Source organism: Cydia splendana, chromosome 26, assembly GCF_910591565.1.
Source record: "Cydia splendana chromosome 26, ilCydSple1.2, whole genome shotgun sequence".
In the NCBI taxonomy this organism is placed as follows: domain Eukaryota; kingdom Metazoa; phylum Arthropoda; class Insecta; order Lepidoptera; family Tortricidae; genus Cydia; species Cydia splendana.
This window is the reverse complement of record NC_085985.1, coordinates 5,621,775-5,643,194: the sequence shown is the minus strand read 5'-3', so window position 1 is coordinate 5,643,194 and position 21,420 is coordinate 5,621,775. Positions and strand designations below refer to the sequence as shown.

The 21,420-nt window shown below is 39.5% G+C and overlaps 2 protein-coding genes and 1 long non-coding RNA gene across 3 annotated transcripts in view; 2 read left to right on the top strand and 1 right to left on the bottom strand.

Moving 5' to 3' along the window:
• LOC134803431 (heat shock 70 kDa protein cognate 5) overlaps nt 1-5,534 on the top strand; it is a 32,295-nt gene extending 26,761 nt beyond the window's left edge. Inside the window, exons 13-14 of the mRNA XM_063776250.1 lie at nt 3,026-3,112; nt 4,383-5,534. Coding sequence (XP_063632320.1) covers nt 3,026-3,106 — 81 coding nt within the window. The 3' untranslated portion in view covers nt 3,107-3,112; nt 4,383-5,534. The remainder of the gene's footprint in view (nt 1-3,025; nt 3,113-4,382) is intronic.
• The window catches only part of LOC134803483 (uncharacterized), a 196,353-nt gene extending 175,373 nt beyond the window's left edge, over nt 1-20,980 (bottom strand). Inside the window, exon 1 of the long non-coding RNA XR_010145993.1 lies at nt 20,939-20,980. This is a non-coding gene — a long non-coding RNA (uncharacterized LOC134803483). The remainder of the gene's footprint in view (nt 1-20,938) is intronic.
• LOC134803196 (Fanconi anemia group D2 protein) lies at nt 7,901-12,954 on the top strand. The gene is made up of 2 exons (XM_063775897.1): nt 7,901-8,492; nt 9,490-12,954. Exons 1-2 carry the CDS (start codon nt 7,928-7,930, stop codon nt 12,912-12,914), a joined length of 3,990 nt encoding a protein of 1,329 aa, XP_063631967.1. The 5' UTR covers nt 7,901-7,927; the 3' UTR covers nt 12,915-12,954.
• Nucleotides 20,981-21,420: the final 440 nt, after the last annotated feature.

Below are 21,420 nucleotides of genomic sequence, written 5' to 3'. Positions count from 1 at the left end.
GTTTGGGCTCGTTTGATTTGTCGCAACAAGATCTTTGACACAAGGTAGTACTGAGGGTCTGATGATGGATCCGGAAGGTGGTGACCGGTACCAATCAACCATGCAACTAAACCACTTCGTGTTTGGCTTCGTTCGATTCGTCGCAACAAGATCTTTGACACAAGTTAGTACTCAGGGTCTGATGATGGAGCTGGACTTTGGCCACGGGTACCAGTCTACCATGTAACTGAACCACTTCGTGTTTGGGCTCGTTTGATTTGTCGCAACAAGATCTTTGACACAAGGTAGTACTGAGGGTATGATGATGGATCCGGAAGGTGGTCACCGGTACCAATCAACCATGCGACTACACCACTTCGTGTTTGGCTTCGTTCGATTCGTCGCAACAAGATCTTTGACACAAGTAAGTACTCAGGGTCTGATGATGGAGCTGGACTGTGGCCACGGGTACCAGTCTACCATGTAACTGAACCACTTCGTGTTTGAGCTCGTTTGATTCGTCGCAATAAGATGTTTGACACAAGATACTACTCAGGGTCTGATGATGGAGCTGATAGACAGGTACCCGTCGCCACCTTCGCGCTCCATCATCAGACCCTGAGTACTACCTTGTGTCAAAGATCTTGTTGAGATGAATAAAACGTGCCTAAACACGAAGTGGTTTAGTTGCATGGTTGATTGGTACCGGTGACCACCTTCCGGCTCCAACATCAGACCCTGAGTACTATCTTGTGTCAAAGATCTTGTTGAAACGAATAAAACGAGCCTAAACACGAAGTGGTTTAGTTGCATGGTTGATTGGTACCGGTGACCACCTTCCAGCTCCATCATCAGACTCTGAGTATCACCTAGTGTCAAAGATCTTGTTGAGACGAATCAAACGATCCTAAACACGATGTGGTTTAGTTGCATGGTTGATTGGTAATGGTACCTTCCAGCTCCATCATGAGACCCTGAGTACTGTCTTGTGTCAAAGATCTTGTTGAGACGAATCAAACGAGCCCAAACACGAAGTTGTTTAGTTACATGATAGACTGGTACCCGTGGCCACCTTCCAGCTCCATCATCAGACCCTGTGTATCTTCAGTGTCAAAGATCTTGTTGAGACGAATCAAACGAGCCTAATCATGTTACTACATGGTTGATTGGTATCCGTGACCACCTTAATCATCATCAGATCCTCAGTACCAGTTCGTTTTTAAACCCTCGTTGATACAAACTTTACAACCTATAGGTACCAAATGCAATGACGAAACATGTAAATAAGCGAGTAGGTACCTATAATTTCTTTCGAGTAATATACCTTCATAAGTACGAGTATGGGGCTATTCATAAATTACGTCGTTTCAAATGGGAGGAGTGGGGGGGGGGGGGGGGGGGCTGGACATCGGATGATGGTAACATAACGTAGGAGGAAACAGATTCATCCCAAGCTTGATTTTTGGATGATTTGAGGGGTGGGGGGGGTCAAAAATCGTCACAAATAGATGACGTAATTTATGAACAGCCCCTATGTACATTTGCACTGCATTTAGTATTTTCGTACTTACCAAATAACAGTTTTAGAACTTTAAAAGTTAAGTACAGTTAGTGTTGTTATGGTTGATTTCAATATGCTTCGCGAAGGATCAAGAATGTTTAATCCATCATTGTAGTGCGAGTGTGGTAGAAGGGATCGGCATACTGAGCTCGCACGGCCTGCCGCAGCGCGTAAAATACCTAAACTCGCTCAACGCCGAAATGTAATAGCGCTCTTAAGTCCTCTGCTTCAAGTCTCGACTCAGTTTTACAGACTCTTATGACTAAGTCTAAACTCGAGTTCTTTTCAACTTGTTAGAGGGTCACTTTTGTAGAGACTCGAGTCCCTTTCAGAGAACTCTTGATTTTTTTTACAAACAATTCCGAATTGCATTGTCTTTATGTAAAATTTGTGGATTACGTACACAAATCATACAATAACGATTAATTTATTTACTGTTATTTAGGAAAAACCTATAAAATTGATGACGGAGTCTTTATTCGGAGGCTCGAGTCCTTTTGAGTTGCTCTTAAAAAGACTCAAATAAGTACGCGTTCGCGCGTGTATGCTCGCATAGACCAAATGTAGGGAAATGTAACGCGCGTGTAACTCGTACCGCCGAAACGTGCAGAAAAATACGCTAGTCTGTAACCGCCCTAAATGCTTACAAAGCGTTCTTGGCGCTACGGACGGACAGAAATGAATGTAAGTTGTGCACACATTTGAGCCGTCGCATCGCCTCGAGGGTGCGGCGGTCAAGCAGTTGTGCTATACTGACGGAGGCAATTTATCAGCCAGTCTCGCTGACATAGGTTACTGGACGATTCGTGCTTCCTACACTTCAAGTACAATACAGTCAAGGTATTTACCTTTTGACCGCAAAGACGTCAACTGACACGCGCGGCTACAGCTCGCGAATGACGCGGTGGCGTTAGTGTTGGTTAAGACTCGAGTCCTTTGAGTCCTCTGCTTCAAGACTACTCAGTTTTTAAGGCTCTTATAATTAAGTCTAAACTCGAGTTGTTTTCAACTTGTTAGAGGCCCGAGTCTTTTGTAGAGACTCGCACTTGTCTGTTTTTTTGTGAGATTGTGAACCTGTTAGTTTATAATCTGACGTAGGTTAGGTTAGTTTGTAATGTCCCTACCGTCAGTTTATAATTTAACTAGCGAGATTATAAACTGACGAGTGTTTACAATTTTACGGTGACAGATATAAGACAGTTCTTTAATATCGGTTTTTTTCTGTCTACCAAAGGTTCAGGTGTTCAATTATTTTAATGTTTGTATGATAAATGGGGTTGGCCGGTCGAAGTATTTAGCGGATGGCACCATCATAGCATGCCCTGTCAATCCCTAGGATTGTGTCAAATTTTTGTTTTTTAATGCCCTGGATGCCAAGCTTTTAAGCCAAATCTCATAGAAAAAGGGGCAAGCTATGATGGCGCCATCTATGCAAACCTTTCACAGTTGCCAACCCCATTGTAAAACAAAACAATGTTGTTCCAGATGGCGGCGGAACGCGAGGGCCAACAGCCCGCGGGAGAGAGCCAGCCACAGCAGGAGAAACAAGAAGAGAAGAAGAACTAAAGAGACGTTAGTTGACACTCTGCCACTGTGAACACAGACTACACAGACATCATATCAGTCTATAAAATAATACAGTCAGTCTATACTCTGTATCTTTAGGTATTTAAATAAATGTAAGCACATAATTTGTACGAAATATCATTTGATATTTACCACTTGCTTTTCGGTGAACGAAAACATCGTGAGGAAACCTGCATACATCCGCGAAAAAATTCAAAGGTGTATATGAAGTCCCCAATCCGCATTGGGCCAGCGTGGGGACTATAGCCCAAGCCCTCTTGCGAGTGAGAGGAGGCCTGTGCCCAGCAGTGGGACTATATAGGCTGAATGATGATGATGATGACATAATTTGTACTTTTTCGGGTTACCTTTATTGGTTAACCAACCAAATACAAAACCACCTGAATCAGTCACTGAACGACCTGACTAACCTACATTATTTGATCATGTAATGTTTTCAACTACCCTCAACTGGCTTAAGGAGCCATTTGAGGGTAGATTTTGTTTACTTTTATTTAAATACCTAAAGGTAAAGACTAGAAACAAGGCAATCGTGCGGGGGGCGAGGGGCGGGTCGCGCTCACCCGAGCTGCATACATCGCCATTGTTAGCAGCTCGGTACTACTTACAGGGCTAGCGTGTCTCATTTGAAATATGCAGCTTTGTAAGTTTGTGAAAACCCTATTGTATTCTTGTGCGGTGTCGGCATTTTACACTGTGGCAGAAGTGTTTTATAAATATTACATATAAGCTCATTATAGTTTTGTGGCATTCTCAGACAAAAGTTTCCAGTTTGTTAGTTGTTGATAAGGGTGGTATTCCACCTGTCCAATGTCACTGCGTCTCACTCTCTCGCTAAGTAAAATGTGAGACGCAAATACACAAGGTAGTGGCGTAAATATATATTCTGAAATTAACGGTATTTACAATTGGTAAACTGGAACCTTTTATCTAGGTCCGTCACATATTATACAATAAGAAATTATAGCAACAGAATTTTTTGTTCGCCCGTCATTAGAAACAAATTTTGTTAGGTTTATAATTACAATGTTATAATTTCACTCGAAATGTAGTTGAAAATATTTAATACTCTCTTTAGAAAAACTGAATTTGAAATCATACTATTCCTATGTATTTATTTAGGTGTATGTGTATGTATGTCATCTACTTAGTACTCAACTACGCATAGTAAACTCCTTGCTTTGTTTTAGACTAGGTAGGTCATATAATTAAGGGTTTTTTTTTCAACTATTTTTAATCAATATTTTGCTTGCAGACTTGTGTCACCAGTATAAGTCGAATGCGGCCTTCGGGCGCTTTCTTTGAAGAGTTATGGAGCATATTGGAATTCCGCCTCCTACTGTATTCTATATAATAAAATATATCCAAATAGCATCTAGTTTTTCTTTGGAGAGTATTTTAGATTCGAAAATGCATAATTTACCAGCCATAATCATAGATTAATGAAAAAAGCAGATATGTCACTCTTAACGAAAATTCACAATGAGTTATACATATTGTCCTACCAATTTTATCTTAGATTTAATGACCTTGTGTTACTAGTTATTTGGAAACATTTTCTTCAACAGTGACATATCTAAAGTAATCTGTTACGGCTTGATTTCATGCATTTTTGTTCACATGTAGTGAGAAATTGTTATTTAGTGCGAGGACTGGTATTGCCTAGTGTTACGAATGTAATAAATATATTTTTTAATTGGTGTGTATGGATGTTTTCTGTTAACGGTTTTTCTACATATGTCTCGTCGGGAGGGGGTTTTCGTTCTGCATTTCTGATGATTGATGTGATATTCTGTATGATTTGATATTGTTTATTCATCGAAATATAGATTATGCTAACACCGATTTGTCAGTTAAAATAGGAGAATCGTAGCCGCCTTACTGATGTAGCGCATGGTATGAAAACTTAGCCTGGTCGGCAGAAGATGAAGTTTTTTTTTTCAGAGTAACAGACGGTGTTGCCATTAGCATTTGCTATTTATCGGTTCTAAAATTCCGGAATATTAAGTCACAACAAAAACCAGTGATTTATATGTCTAAGATAATGCAAATATGGATAATGCAAATACGAAATGTATATCATCTCAATCATTTGAGTTGCAGAGCGTAACTTGTTGGCATTTATGTTTTTTTTATTACGGAAGTCGAGAGATGTGTCGAAAAACTAATTTTGTTTTGTTTTCTTTCTACATTCACAAAGGCATGTGGTTCTTTACATATATTTCTATATATTTCACCAAATTAGTTTCATAGCTTTAAAAGGAAATATATGTATTGAAAATGCTCTGCGTTCAGATATGTATACCGCAATTATTTTAAATTGTTTGTACGGACAGAGTGCGGTGTTGCCGCTAAATAGTATGTATGTGCGTTGAATTAGAATAGTGAAATATATTATTTCGAGAAATTTGTTTTATTTCATTTAACTACTAACCCGTCAATAGGGCACACGCGGCAGTGAAGGCGGTATGCGGAGGCTTCAAAACAACTTCAAACCCTTTCATTTGACATTCCTTTGTAGTCATTCGATTTCGAACCGTAATTCTTATAGTAGAGATGCGTTTTTGTTTTAAGTAGGATGGCAAGTATGTTGCCGCTACGGACTAAAGCTCGGAGTATGGAAGGTATATAGTTGAATTATCGAGAAGATGGAATTGCATTTGTAGTGGTTGTATGCTGATAGTACAAGAAAATAGAAAATTCAAATATAGAATGCCTGTAAACAAACAATACTACTACATATGCAATTCCACGCTCTCGATGATTCAACTATACCTCTACCCAGTCTACCCTCCATAGCCAAGGACTAAAGGGTAGTGATCCAAAAGACTCGAGCCTTTGGAGCTCTATTTTTTAGGGCTCGCCTCATCTCTTGACGACTAAAAGGCTAAAAGCCTATTTAGCTCTAGCCCCCGAGCCTAGTTCTATTTAAGAGCTACTACTACTAATCTACTCTTGGGGCTAATAACCTTATTAAGCCCCTAAAAAAAAGCCTATTTAGCTCTTCAGCCGCAAGCCTTAATAAGGTTATTAGCCCCAAGAGTCAAGGATCTTAAATAGAACTAGGCTCGGGGGCTAAAGAGCTAAATAGGCTTTTAGCCTTTTAGGCGTCAAGAAATGAGGCGAGCCCTAAAAAAACAGCTAAAAGGCTCGAGTCCTTTGGATCACTACTAAAGGGTAATCGAAATTTTAGATAGGGTCATGTGGGGTAAAGGAAACAGTATGAGGATTCCCTACAAGCGGTCTCATAACCTTACAGGTTTTTGAAATATTAAGCGCAGAGTTGAGTATAAACAGCAACCACTAAAATTTAGTGACTGAATAATAAAGATTGTCAATAAATAAAGCCTGGATATCGCTTACATACTACCACGCGTAGCTCAATCCGCGATTTCGTCGCTTTGCAACAGGTAGCTAAAAGTACATCCGTTCCATACCAATTTTGGTGGCTAGCCATAAGCCGCGCGTGGCGCGGTCGCCACCTAGCGGCCATATCTGTCCTGATCGTAACAGACGCGTTTTGTTAGAGTGAGTCTGTACCTAGTACTTATTTATTCTGTGATACTAGTTTAAACTTTTCCAGGCTACACCAATCTACTTTCCCAATAATTCAAATATAATCCAATTAATCTAGCTTTGATGATTCGTTTGAAGCTGGGCTATAACCGCGAAAATCGAAGTTCGCAAATTGCGGGCATTTTTCTCTGTCACTCTTATTACGCCTTCATTGGAGTAAAAGAGAAAGATCCCCGCAATTTGCGAATTTCGGTTTTCGCGGTAGCCGCTCTGGTTTGAAGACAAGTCACATTTCCCGAAAGTACAATGTAATTTGAACCTTAAATCGGAATACTAAAGTAGAAATTCTATTGGCGCGTATGTGGTCGATAAAACCTACTATGCCCGGGTTAAGGGTTAACATTAGCCTATCTCAGTTTGCCATAGAGGTACAATAATATAGAGAAGACACGGGGGAGGGGCCAAATGACCGAACGAGATACACTTATAGAACTTTCAGTAGGAGTAGCAGAGAAAGCGGTACTATTGCTTGTCCTTGTCACAGTCTCACTTTTTGTTTGTTCCCCACCTTTTTGATAGTATGGGCTATGGTGGGCAACAAATAACCCGACCGAATTACGTAGATTGTTTTTGGTATATTGTCAGGAATGTTAAAACGTGTTTTTAATATTGTCGCATTGCGTATGTTTTGTCCAAAGAATATAATACTGTTTTGTCCCTCACGGAGGCACGCGCACACCACTTCTATAGGATGCTACTTCTATGCAGTTTGCTTAAACTCCAGAACACCTAATTCCTAAGAACATAAAATCTTTCAGCTCTTGGTCTCGGATGGCCAAATGGGAATAAAAATTTCTCATCTCATTTACATAAATGTTTTTTTTTTCTGATACATTGCATTGTCGATGCAACAGTTCAATCAATCGATCAAATGTCGCATTGTATAAGCTGGTCAAGCAGATCTTGTCAGTAGAAAAAGGCGCAAAATTCAAATTTTCTATGAGACAATATCCCTTCGCGCCTACTTTTTTCGAATTTGCCGCCTTTTTCTACTGACAAGATCTGCTTGACCAGCTATAATATATTAAAAATCGTAAGTGATTTGTTGCAAGTCGTTAATAGTAATTTTCAGCGGTTAAACCAGTATCCAAATCACTCGACTTTGGCATTTGACAGTGACAGAATAAACAATAAATGGCGGGCTTTGTTATTATTTTGTGATGTGAGCTACAAGTTGAAACCACTATTTTATGTTTGCATATTATACAATTTGAATAATAAAATATGAGTGTCAAACGCTGTGGTATTAGCGTGGGCAGTCAGAGAAAGAAACTCTGTGTTTCCGAAACCTATTTCCACAAATGCTTGAGAGAAAGCGGTTTGATCTTAAAGCATCCTCCGGAAAAGTGCGAAGCGTCCGAGGAAACAGTTAAAATAGTGAGGAATTTAGAGAAAACCCTCAAGAACCATATGAACTATCCGCGCAATGTCTCTGAACTGCTCTCAGACTTTGAAAAAGAGTGCAAAGACCAAAACATCTTGCAACATTACGTGTTCCTTAACATCGTTAGGATCACCGATGAAAACTGTGAAGGTAGCCCCAGAGTTAGCCAGAGTGTAGTCAGAATATTGCTAAGCATTCCTATATTGCAGAAGAAGCTCACAGACTACATATTCAACAAGGCAATAGATTTGGCCGCATTAAATGCTTGCGGGCCTTGGATCCAGAAGATTCTGAAGTGTTTCTCAGGTTTAGATCAGATCGTAGATCCGCAAAAAATCGCGACGTATTTAATAAATTTACTGGAAATTGCGTCAGAGAAGCCAGTGAAGTTGGAGATCATTACAGGTAAGTGAAGAAAGGTTTGATTATCTTGAAAACCACTGAACTTTTACTGGACCAATATTTAAGTCCATTTTCTGAGTGTAGATCATTGGTGGTTTTCCCTTAATTGAATAAGGTCAATATAAGTAAGTGTGGCTGCGGGATAAGTGTCACTGGCTTTCAAATTTGGCCTGTGTCATCATCATCTCGGCCAAAAGATTTCCACTTCTGGAAATCTTTTGGCCCCCCCAGGGGTCTCCACTATGAACGGTCGTTTGCTGCCCTCAACCTACGTTTCCCGTGACTTTAACTATCTATTAATTAACATGTTTACACTTAAATTATTGTTTATTGTAAATTCATACATTTGCCAACTAAATGCTAGTATAAAGCCCCGTCTCCATATCGCGCGGCAAACTATCTCTCAATGTTCTCATAACAATGTTCAATAGTTTGCCGCGCGATATGGAGACAGGTCTTAACACTTTAAACTTTCACGTTTTGTACACATATTAAATTACACAAATGGAATTTAAGGTAAAAACTATGAAATTATATTGTGGTAGACCCATTTGTGTAATTAAATAAATGCTAGTAGCAAATGTATTGCAATAACACTAATCAATATGTTATCAGGCCCTAATCTAAGGCCACACAAACTCTTAAGGCACACTAGTTTACCTTTTTGGTCTTGCTGCAGTAGATATACATGGTCAGAATAGTAATTTTACTAGCTTTTGTTTTACATGTACTTGTATCAAATCTTGCAAGTCAAATTAGACCCACTTCCCATTATTCAATTGAGTTGAAACTTCACATCACATGAAAGGATGAAATATTATGGTACCATCTAATGATGGACACAGGAGGTGTCCATAGAAACTCTGTGAAACTTGTTTTACAAATAATTTTTTTGACAAAAACTTATTTGGATTCATTTTTGTTACATACAAAGACATAGACAGCAGACATAAAAGTAAACTAAATGTAAAATTCTAAATGTTCTCAAAATGTGTTTCAGCAATCCCGGACATCATAGGCGATCAAGAACTTGATAATGTAGTAACAGAGCTGAGCAGGATTCTGCGCGAAGACCTAGAGCTGGTTCCGGCCATATTAGACTGCTTCACCTATCTCAGCCTCTCCGATGAACAATACAGTCAGCTGCAGCAGAAAGCTCTGGCCATCGTCAAAAATATCCCCAAGTGTATGTACTATCCCAATTTCGTGAGGTTCCTTCTTAGTGGAAGAGCCAATGAAGGCTCATCCATGGAAATTGTCCAAGGACTAAGAGATGGCCTAGGCTGGCCCACATCCTTAGCCTCCCCTCAAGAAATAGCCACAAGCCAAGTATTAACTGCTGCAGCAATCAGAAACTCCATGGTAGGATCCAAAGCTGTAGTCAATGCTTGGCTGAAAGTGGTTTCAAATTGTAAAACTGACACAGACCATAAACCTATCGACTTCATCATACTCTTAATTCTCTATTCAACATCAGAAGATAAAGAGAAGCTTGTAGAAACATTAATTAAAAAGCAGGTAAAACTTAATATTCTTAAGGAGCCCTTGATCAACAATGTGTTTGAAAATTTCGAGCCGGTTTTGAAAGATCAATTCAATACATTAATCAGGCTGACCAACTCCCTGATGCGGATTCATTCGGAGCCTTTAGTGATATCATTAGCGTCACATATTTACGTTCTGATGTTCTCCCATGCTCCTGACAGACAGACTATAGTCGCGGAGTTGCTGCATGTTGGCTTATACAACAAAGAGTGTCTCATGAACACTTTGGTTATACTGAACAATGTGGCAGCTAAAGACATGGGCCTCTTGAAACCTCAGAGCTTGCAGATGCTGAACCTCCTCGACTACACGGACAAGATGTCGCTAAACGAGTTCAAAGCCGTCGTCAACATCGTCTGCGGACTCGCCTACAGCTACGAGAACTCAGTAATAAGAGACGACATGCACATGATCATAAGAAAACAACTCGGGACTTCTAGACTTAAAGTGAAAATCCAAGGCATCATATCCGGCGTACATGCCATCAAATACCTCATAGCAAAGGACGACGATGAACCCATGATAGATTTACCTGACGATGTCAGTTACGGTTTCACTACACTTCTCTCTACCGGAGACCTCAGAGAAGCTGCGGAAATCATAGAATTCATCAGCAGAAGTACATCCAACCACCCTGACATGACAGCCTTGTTCTACGACGAAATGTCTGACGTCATATCGTCAGCAACATGCGTGAGCAAAAATTTTCTAGCTTGGCTCACCGACGCCGCCACCAATGACTTGCAGCAAAACTTCATTGTCGATAGCATAAGTAAACCTCGCATAAAAAACTTGAAGCTGACGATGCAATATTGTCTCAATGCTGAAGGAGAGATGGACGAAGTTATAGCTATTAATATTGGTGGAATAGCGTTAGACGAGAAGGAAGTCAATGTAGCTATACTATCTCCTCTCTTCCGATTGGTGGCGACGCTCCATTCCCGTCAGCATGAGGGAGATCTATCCACCATTGACGCGTTGCTGGGGTGCCCTGTTGTGATGCCAGAGTTTGACATCGACGAAATCGAAGAACTGGACAGTACCTCCGTCAGTGGCGTCCTAGATTGCTTAATCCATTGCACAAATTGGTTCAGAGAGTTATTGAACGCTTTTGCGATACAAAATGACGCCAATTTGACTCCGAAAATCCTTAGCAGAGTTCAACAAGTTCAAGAAATGGAGTCGTTGATATTAAATATTTTGGTAAAAGCGAATATCGCTTACAAACCTCCCGTTTGTGCTTTTAATGTTAGCGGGTACACGGGGAATCCAGCTGACAGAGGGGTAGTCAAGCCAGCGCCCAAGCAAAAGCCTCAAAAGAAACCCGCGCACAACGATACTGTATTACCAGAGACGGCTAAGACACAACCAACACCAAATGCGCCGATAAAGAACAAACTGGAAACTATCCACAAGTTGCCACTCCGTGAACTAAGCTTGGATCTGCTCAATCTGCTAAACAATGAGCTGTCAGACGGAATGGAGAATCTAAACATGAAATCCTTAAAATTCCTACTAATGTGCCTGAACGCTAATTTGGAAAAGATTCTCATCTCAAAAGTGAAGAGAATTACTTTCCTCTCTAAACCAGAAGACTGCGTGGCTTACGACGCAAAAAAGGCGGAAGAGTGCGCAAAGACAGTCAATGAAGTTCTGCCGAAGGTGATGTCTCATTTGGAAACGGTGACCACGTATATAGGGAGAAACTCTTCTGAAAATTCCCAAAATAAGAGTGGCTTCATGTACCCACCAGATCTCGAAGAATATCTGACATGCTTGGAATACATGTACATCTTCCTGACTACATACTTCAAATGGATCGGATTCAGGAACCACAATATCGCCTTATTTAAGGTTTCATTGAGAACTGTATCAAAGGACAATCCTGATGCAGTTTCTTTAAAAGAACTGCTTCTAGGTGTCTCAAAATATCTCCAGAAGCATGAGAAATACTGTTTACAATTATCTACTGCAGTGTCTTTGATAAATTTGATGAAAACTTTTCAAGAATACTCCAGCAGTAGTATTCTAGTAAAGATACTAAGAGACATGGCGAAAAATTTCCTTTCTCAACAATGGAAAACCTTTGACGGCGTACCAGAAAAGGGTCTAGTTTTCAATCAGAGTGTTGACAAGTTATTCCAAATTTATTTCACAAACAACGAGGTAATTTCCTTGAAAAATTTAGCTCTCCAACTGAATACAGAAATTCAGAATCTCAAAGGAAAGAACGATACGTTAGAGACATTCAAGTGCATCAATAAAAGCAATTTTCCTATTCTTTATAGGAATTTAGGGACAGCAGTGCACGAGGCCGCTAAAACGCGGCTGAACCAAGGCCTAACGAACGCCGAGCACTTAGATGTATGGAAAGACGTTGCCACTGTTCTGAAGTACATGTCAGATGTCGCCAAAACTTTGGATAACAGGAACAACTTGCTCGCCTTCTTCAAGAAGTCCCTACCAATTTTGAAACTCTTCATTTCACAGGGCGTTCCTATGATGGAGTTGAATTTTAAAACGAGAACGCAGGAGGTGTTGGAGGTGCTGAAGATTATGCAGCAATCGACTAGGTTCCTGCAGTCGCTCTGCTGTCACGCTCGGATAAAAAAAGACATGGCGCTGATGAGTAAAGTGCCATATATGAGACAGATGTTGGAAACGTTGGTGTATAAAGTGAAGGCTGTGCTTGCGGCGAACAATTGTTCGGAAGCGTTTTGGATGGGGAATCTGAAGAATAAAGATATACACGGTGAAGTGATCGCCACGCAGGCGAGCCAGGGGGAGGAGTCGGTGGATGACTGCGATGAGCAGCTGCCGGAGGACGAGAGCGGTGACAGTGACGATGGTGACGTTAATAGTGTCAGTGACATTATATAAGAAATTTAGTGTTTAAACAATGCCATGTTTAATTTTATGTTTAAGTCATTTGAATAAACGTTACCTACGTTATTAATATAAAACGTTATTAATATAATTATTGTTGTTTTCTCTTCAGAAAGATGGCTTATCTTTCAGCTGCTTTCAGCGATCATTTTTAGGGCTTTGTAGTCAACTAGGAACCCTTATTCTTATAGTTTCGCCATGTCCGTCTGTCAGCCCGTCAAAGTGGTAAGATAATAACTAGGAAATAAAACTTAGGACTCCCCTACACCTAAAATGGGCATGAGCATTTTTTTGGCTTGAACCCTATGGTGTGGGGTGTTGTTGGGTAGGTCTTTCGTAATGAATGGTATTCAAGAATCATTTATTGATAAATAGAATAAACGCTCGCAAAGAAACAAAACCCTGTCGCCTATTGTAATATCAACCTTGAATCTTCGAGCAACACCGGCTTCCGACACGTCGGAAGGGAGGGGCCCAAGCGATATCTCACTGTACAAATCTTTCTGCCATTTTTCGCGGGGGGAAAGGTGCACACAGTCGCACTTCTCACACACTTACATACAAAATCCAATCTGTAATGACGACACAAATACATGGAAAATGACACACGCCAAAGACAAATCTTGCAAACCTCGATCTCTTTTTGTGTACGGACGAGTGACAAGTGTCACAACACGCACACTAACACATTTTCGTTGAAGTATGTTATTGTATTCTGAGTCGGATTTGTCGCTCGACCGATCCGCAATTTGTACTGAGCCAGCAAAATCGATAAATCCAACAATTACATGAGACTAAAATATAATAATTGTGTTTAAATGTAATTAAACGTATGATATGTAAAAAAAATATTACATGTGAAATGTAACACTTTCTTTTTGTAAATTTGATGTCCCCGACCTCTTTTTATAACAAAAAACCGAGCAATTAGGCATTTTTCTGCTGCTGTGTTCACGCGCGCGTCTCGACTCAGTCTAGTTGAAAATCCGAGCGCAACCAGTTTTATTACCCGCGCTAGATCAGTTGATCTTGTACCTAGGCAGAGGGGAAATAGTGCGAATGCCGCCTCCCTTCCGTGTAGCTCGAAGCCTTGAATGAATTAAATCCGACAAGGTTCATGAATTTCATGATACCACGCTGCCCACGATAGGCGTGACGTTCAAAGAGTTGATAAAACAATATGTACTCGTAAATGCCGTATAAGTAATCTTTATTTATATGAGTATGTTTATACATTAAGAAAATAGCGAAAAACTAAATTAAAATTTAAAACTTACTTAAGTACTTACACTAAAATGTTGAACTTACTCAGCAATCAAATGTTATTGCATATTTGAGGGCTTCGAGCAACACCGGCTTCCGACACATCGGAAGGGAGGGGCCCAAGCGATATCTCACCGTACAAATCTTTCTGCCATTTTTCGCGGGGGGGAAAGGTGCACACAGTCGCACTTCTCACACACTTACATACAAAATCCAATCTGTAATGACGACACAAATACATAGAAAATGACACACGTCAAAGACAAATCTTGCAAACCTCGATCTCTTTTTGTGTACGGACGAGTGACAAGTGTCACAACACGCACACTAACACATTTTCGTTGAAGTATGTTATTGTATTCTGAGAGATGAGAAGTCGGATTTGTCGCTCGACCGATCCGCAATTTGTACTGAGCGAGCAAAATCGATAAATCCAACAATTACATGAGACTAAAATATAATAATTGTGTTTGAATGTAATTAAACGTATGATATGTAAAAAAAATATTACATGTGAAATGTAACACTTTCTTTTTGTAAATTTGATGTCCCCGACCTCTTTTTATAAAAAAAAAACCGAGCAAACAGGCATTTTTGTGCAGCAGTGTTCACGCGCGCGTCTGGGGACTCGGTCTAGTGAAAAATCCAAGTGCAACTAGTTTTATTACCCGCGCTAGATTAGATTGACGCGCTAATCTTGTACCTCGGCAGAGGGGAAATAGTGCGAATGCCGCCTCCCTTCCGTGTTGCTCGAAGTTTGAGGGGGTTTGAGGTTGAGACAATGGGGCCTTGGGGGGAAAGCGCCCACAGGGTTTTCAGCAAATGTAGCCGCAGGTTAGTTGACGCGTGACCAGAGAGCTGGGGCGAAGCTATGAAAAAAATATGAAGTCAGTTTTCGGCTCCGAATTTTTACAATAATCATAAAACCAAACCAAACGTTAATATACATCAAAATATATAAAAATATATTTCATTCTGTCAATATCCAGAGAGGGAAATGGGGACTACGTATGTATTATGTATAGAGAAGCGGCCGTCCTCTTTCCTCTTTAAGAATCCTATTCGTTTTGTAAGGCTTACGCCAGTTACGCCCCATTTAACCTTAGGTACCTACAACATAGGATAAAAACAAAAAAAAAACATCCCCACGTTAGGTATGGAAGTTTAATACTTATTTTTAACTAGCAACTCGCCCCGCCCCGGAAAACATATACCGGGTGTGGCCTGTAACACGAGCAAATAATTAAAACATAGATTGTACTCCTCAAACGGTGACACTTTTGTTCAACAACTTTTATAAATTATGAAGTATTTTGTCTTCCTATTTCTCATACAAAATAAATATTATCTTCAATGGACGCCATCGCCATGCCATGTCTTTTGTGATTGACGTTGCTTGTCATGCCTTAAACATAACAAAATTCGCAATACATTGCGTCTTAGAATAAACTTTAAAGTGTATTAAAAATCAAACCACAAGTTATTTTTAAAAGTTGCTGAACAAATGTTGGTCAGTATGAGCAGTACAGCCTACAGTTAAATTTTTTGCTCGTATTATGTAGGCCACACCCGGTATAGGTACCTAATATTAAAGGAGTATGGATTAGAAGTCGGACCAAGAATAGTCTGCAGCGGATTTGATAGCCCACGCAGTGCAAGTGTCATTTATACGTCATAATTTCATAGAAGTTTGACGTATAAAATAACACTTGCATTGCGTGGGCTATCAAATCCGCTGCAGACTTTTCATGGACTGAAACTCTATTTGAGTTTGACTTGGTAACAATAAACTTAATTATTCTATGGTTCTTTAACTCACTCTTTTAACTATAATCGAATGTTAACATAATTATCTGGTTATTTTACTCGGTAAATTGCTCAATTGCGATATCACTGAACAAATTGAGTTTAGCGATTGGATGTGGCCATTGTTGTGTATTATAAAAGGCGGCAGTGGCAACTGAGGACCATCCGAGGTTTGGCCTGCTGGTAATCAAAGCTAGTCTTCAGTCCTCCCCGTTACCATGTCGCTCGTCCGTCCGCTGCTCGCGGTCATAGCGCTGGTTGCTGCCATCCGCGTCAGCGCCGATTCTCCAAATTGCATTAAAAAAGATGTTGGTGAGTATAAACATCTGTAGGTAGGTAGAGCGATGTTTGCGCCAGATGTGGAGGCGTCCATTCATTACACGAGGGCTTCAAGGGAGGAACGGGGTCAAGCCGAATCTGAATCTCCAAAATCTCCCCTGGGTTTGGGCAAATATGACATAATTTTTTTCGGGCAAAAAATATGAGAGAATCAGTTCTATTTATATACAGGGTGGTCCAAACCTTGACGTCCAAAAACTTTTTTTAGATTCCTCACGTCATGGGACTATCAGAATATACCCCATGTATGTTAGAGGATTTTTCGTAGTTTTCGAGTTATGAATTTTCGAGGCATCCACTTCAAACATATCAGTTGGTAACGCATAGACTTAATTAAAAAAGGACAATATTTTATTTCATCCTTTTTGAAGTCGGTTTCATTTTTTGTAAAAAGTTATTGTTTTTTCATTTTTAGAGCGCGACGCATGAATAAAAAACATACTTAATCATGTTTAACACTAAATAACTAAATTCGTATTTTACAGCCCCTTGATCCCTGACGCTTTAACTCCTAACCCTAACCCCCGATCAGTAGCCTTACCACGAGTTGGACATTGATATATTCGCTAGGGTGCGTGTAACTTACTTTCTATGTATCTCGCTCGTACCAGCATATTAGTGCGAGCGAGATGTAATAAAGTAAGTTACGAAGACGTGAGCGAATATGTAGTGTCAAGCTCATGGTAAGGCAACAGTTGCATTACATCAAATTGGTGGTTTCGGAAGCAAATGCTTGTGGTCTAAGAGCTAGCCACGGAAATAGGTATGCAATTTATAGAGCAACGAAATCCCTCTAGTTAGTATGCCATACTATCGTTATTAATTAATCCGGGCGCCTGACAGCTGTTTAGCGGTGGGTGCGGGAGTAGTTGGGCAACAAAGGGGTTGTAAAATCAATCGAAGGTGTGCAATTTATAGAGCTCTGATTTTGGTGTGATATAATAGCTAAATATGTATTTAATTGAAATATAACAATGCCAGGCGTTTTAATTAAGGGAAAAGTAGTGCCAGGTGACGTACAAGATTTCGCGAAAAAGTAACAAAATAGGTTTGCAATTTATAGAGCAACGAAATCTTTCTAGTTAGTGTGCAATACTATCATTATTAATTAATCCGGGCGCCTGGCAGCTGTTTAGCGGTGGGTGTGGGAGTGGTTGGGCAACAAAGGGGTTGTAAAATGAATCGAAGATGTGCAATTTATAGAGCTCTGATTTTGGTGTGATATAATAGCTAAATATGTATTTAATTCAAATATAACAATGCCAGGCGATATAATTGGGGGAAAACTAGTGCCAAGTGACGTACAAGATTCGCGAATAAGTACCAAAATAGGTTTGCAAATTATAGAGCGACGAAATCTTTCTAGTTAGTGTGCCATACCATCATTATTAATTAATCCGGGCGCCTGGCAGCTGTTCAGCGGTGGGTGTGACAGTGGTTGGGCAACAAAGGGGTTGTAAAATCAATTGAAGGTGATGTGCAAGTTACAGAGCTCTGTGTTTGGTGTGATATTATAGCTAATTATATATTTAATTCAAATATAACAGTGCCATGTCCAAGATGCGCGAAAAAGTGACAAGTCATCTCATTTACTGTGTCAAATTGTATCGTGTTTCGTTACTTGGGTGGGGTTGGGCTGATTTGTAAACGGGACTTTATTACTAATCGCACTTGGCCGGTTTTATCGAACCCGTAGGTACTAATTCAAATTTGTCTACAATTTTAAAGATGATTTAGACTGGTTATCCGTAACACATCTAAAGAACTCAAGTTGCGGAGCGTTGGGCGTGACACGGCAGCGCGGTCGCCGCGGGCGGCCCGGGCGGCGCGAGGCCAGTTGCTCTTTGTCGTCGCCTGGCGGGGTGATCGACTGAATATTTGCGCCTGTATTTTTGCACACACGATTTTGAAGGTCCACACTAATGAAAAAGTAAAGGCCCAGACCTCTATAAACGAGACAACTTTGGCACTTTTTTCCGCACCTTGTACGTCACCTGGCACTAGTTTTCCCCCAATTAAAACGCCTGGCAGTGTTATATTCGAATTAAATACATAATTAGCTATTATACTACATCAAACTCAGAGCTCTATAAATTGCACACCTTCAATTGATTTTTCAACCCCTCTGTTGCCCATCCACTCCCGCACCCACCGCTGAATAGCTGCCAGGCGCCCGGATTGATTAATAATGATAGTATGGCACACTAACTAGAGGGATTTCGTCGCTCTATAAATTCCATACCTATTTCCGTGGCTAGCTCTCCCTCTATTGGGTTACTTTAGAATACACCGAAATCACTTTACGCGTGCCGTTAAAAATTGAAGAGTTCCCTCAATTCTTAATGGATTCCATCATCAGATCAGAACCAAAAATAATACTGCAACACCTTGGAGGTAACATCTTCCAAACAAAAAAAGAATTAAGTACTCAAATCAGATCACGGGTGCCGAAGTAATCGCTGAACATACTACATTTAATAAATCATCATCATTAATTATCATCAAAACAATCGTCATCATCAGGTCTACTTTATAAAATTGGTGGTTTTCGAGAGAAAATGCTCGAGTTGCTTAAGAAAACACCGAAATCGCCATGCATGTGCCTTTAAAAAGTTCCCTCAATTCCTCATGGATCCCATCATCAGAACAGCACCAAATTAATGTGGGACCACCTCGGAGGTAGCTCCTTTCGAACAAAAAAAGAATTACTAAAATGGGACCACGGGTCTCGGAACTCGGAGTAAAAAAAACAAAAAAAAGAACAGACATAACCGAATACAGAACCCAGAACCTCCTCCTTTTGGGTAAAGAAGTCGGTTAAAAACTAGCAAAAAGCAGTGATTTGTAAGGGCTCTCGGAGTTTTTCTACATACCTAAACGTACCGGACCGCAACTTTGATCCAATCCGAGGCTTGTTTCATGTTCGATCGAGTGGGTACATAATAAGTCCGTTAAGAACGCAGCTAGGTATAAGTGAGAGCAAGAAAGAAATATACTAACGGGACCCCGGTTGCTGTCCGGTACGCCTGTCTGTTACAGCTTTTACTTTGTCCATTAAAAGCGTGTCCATTGCAGACGATAAAATCAAATTGCCAATATCATCCACACGTATACAATTTCATAAGCGCTTATTACATCCTACACGGTCGCCCAGTACTTTTTGTAAGGAAGCCAATTGGTCTTCCTAGTCTTCCTACATCCTGCATAATGTTGGGTCAGCGAGCCAATGTCCTTGAATTTATTTTTGCGTCCACACCACACAATACCTAATTGTAATAGCACTGTTTATTTGAATTGAATTAATTGTTTTGTTAGTATTAGTTATGTAATGTGTAAATGCCTGAAAAGGTAAGATTTTAGTTATATAAGTTATTAATGTACTTAATATGCTGTACATACTTAGCTTTAATCTATTACACAATAAATTACAATTACAATTGAGCGAAAAACTATCCCGTCTGGACACCTACTGGCGGTAATCATGCTGCTCCGCACATAAACACACACATCAGCATCAGCTCTATCTTAGGTACTGCTCTCTCATATAGCAGTAACTTGACTTCCGCAGTGAATATACAGCAAGATTGATTGTTCTAGTAGGTATTCACAGAAACTTAATTGCTAAATTGGGAATCAAAGCAAGCGAAGCGAGGTGGGTCTGAATCCAAAATTTTAACCCACTTTTGAATTCATCGTTGTTAATGGCGATGGCGTAACGTAAGCGCCATCGACATTATTGAAATTGAAAACACCACATAGGTATCGTTGTCCAGGGCTCGGATACCGGTTAAATTTCCAAACCGTTATGATGTACTCAGCGAAAAACCTTTTCGTTTCGGTTTTGTTCGTAATACGGTTATTTTTAAACAAGTTTTTAGGGGAACGCTTTAATAAAGTTCTTGTCACATTAAACGGTTAAGAACTATTAAAACCGGTTTATTCCAACGCACGATAAACAAGCTCTGTTTTCTTTAATTTTGCATTTGTAACAAACTTCTGCTTCGGGAAAGACGTTCATTTCATTCAGTGCATTAATAAAATTAGTTCCAAGTGCAAAAAATTGGTATATGATGGGTAAGTATAAGTAATATTAAATGTTTTGTTGCAATCAAATACCTAAAGGTGTGATTATATTTTGGTCTGCAATGTATCTACATATATAATAAAGGCTATAATTCGTCACAATACTATACATATATGACTAATTTTCGTAACAAAAAATAATAAATTAAATTCTGGACGAAGTAAAGACCTTAATTATCTACAAAAAAATATTTGGCATAATTTGTGATTTTTTGGCATAAGTACTACATACATATATCCGTCGGGGGTGCGTTTAAAAAAAAATCATTAACTGTTTCTATGGAAAAGCACAAAAACCAAAGTCAACATTTTACGGTATTTTTGATTGCAATGGGTTTTGCCCAGTATGTTTATGCTAAGTTATAAGTTTCAGACGTTTTGAGTTGAAAATAGTAGTTATGATTTAAAAAAAAAATTTACGGTGCCCGAACAAAAATCAAAATATCTCAAGAACCGCAACAAATTATCCTTGCAACAGTTATTCTACGAATTATTTGTGATTTTTTGGCATACTACATATATCCGACACGGGTGCGTTTTTTTTTAAATCATTAATTGTTTCTATGGAAGAGCACAAAAAGCAAAGTCAACATCTTAAGATTATTTTATTGAAATGGTTTTGCCCAGTATATTCATGCTAAGTTATACGTTTCAGACGTTTTGAGTTGAAAATAGTAGTTATATTTTTTTTTAAATTATGGTGCCCGAACAAAAAATCAAAATATCTCAATAACCGCAACAAATATGGTAATATCCTCGCAGATATACTATACTACGTATTGTTTGTGATTTTTTGGCATACTATATATATCCGTCACGGGTGTGTTAGATACATGGATAATTTTTAAAATATTAAAAACTCAATAGTTTATAGTAAATATTACTTTCAATGCCAAACTTGCCATTAAGTTATTTATTTACCTTGATTCATAATTATGTAAAACTGCTAAATCAATAACTGGATACTATTCAAGTTAAAAGTAAGATAAATAAAATAATAAACAGATGT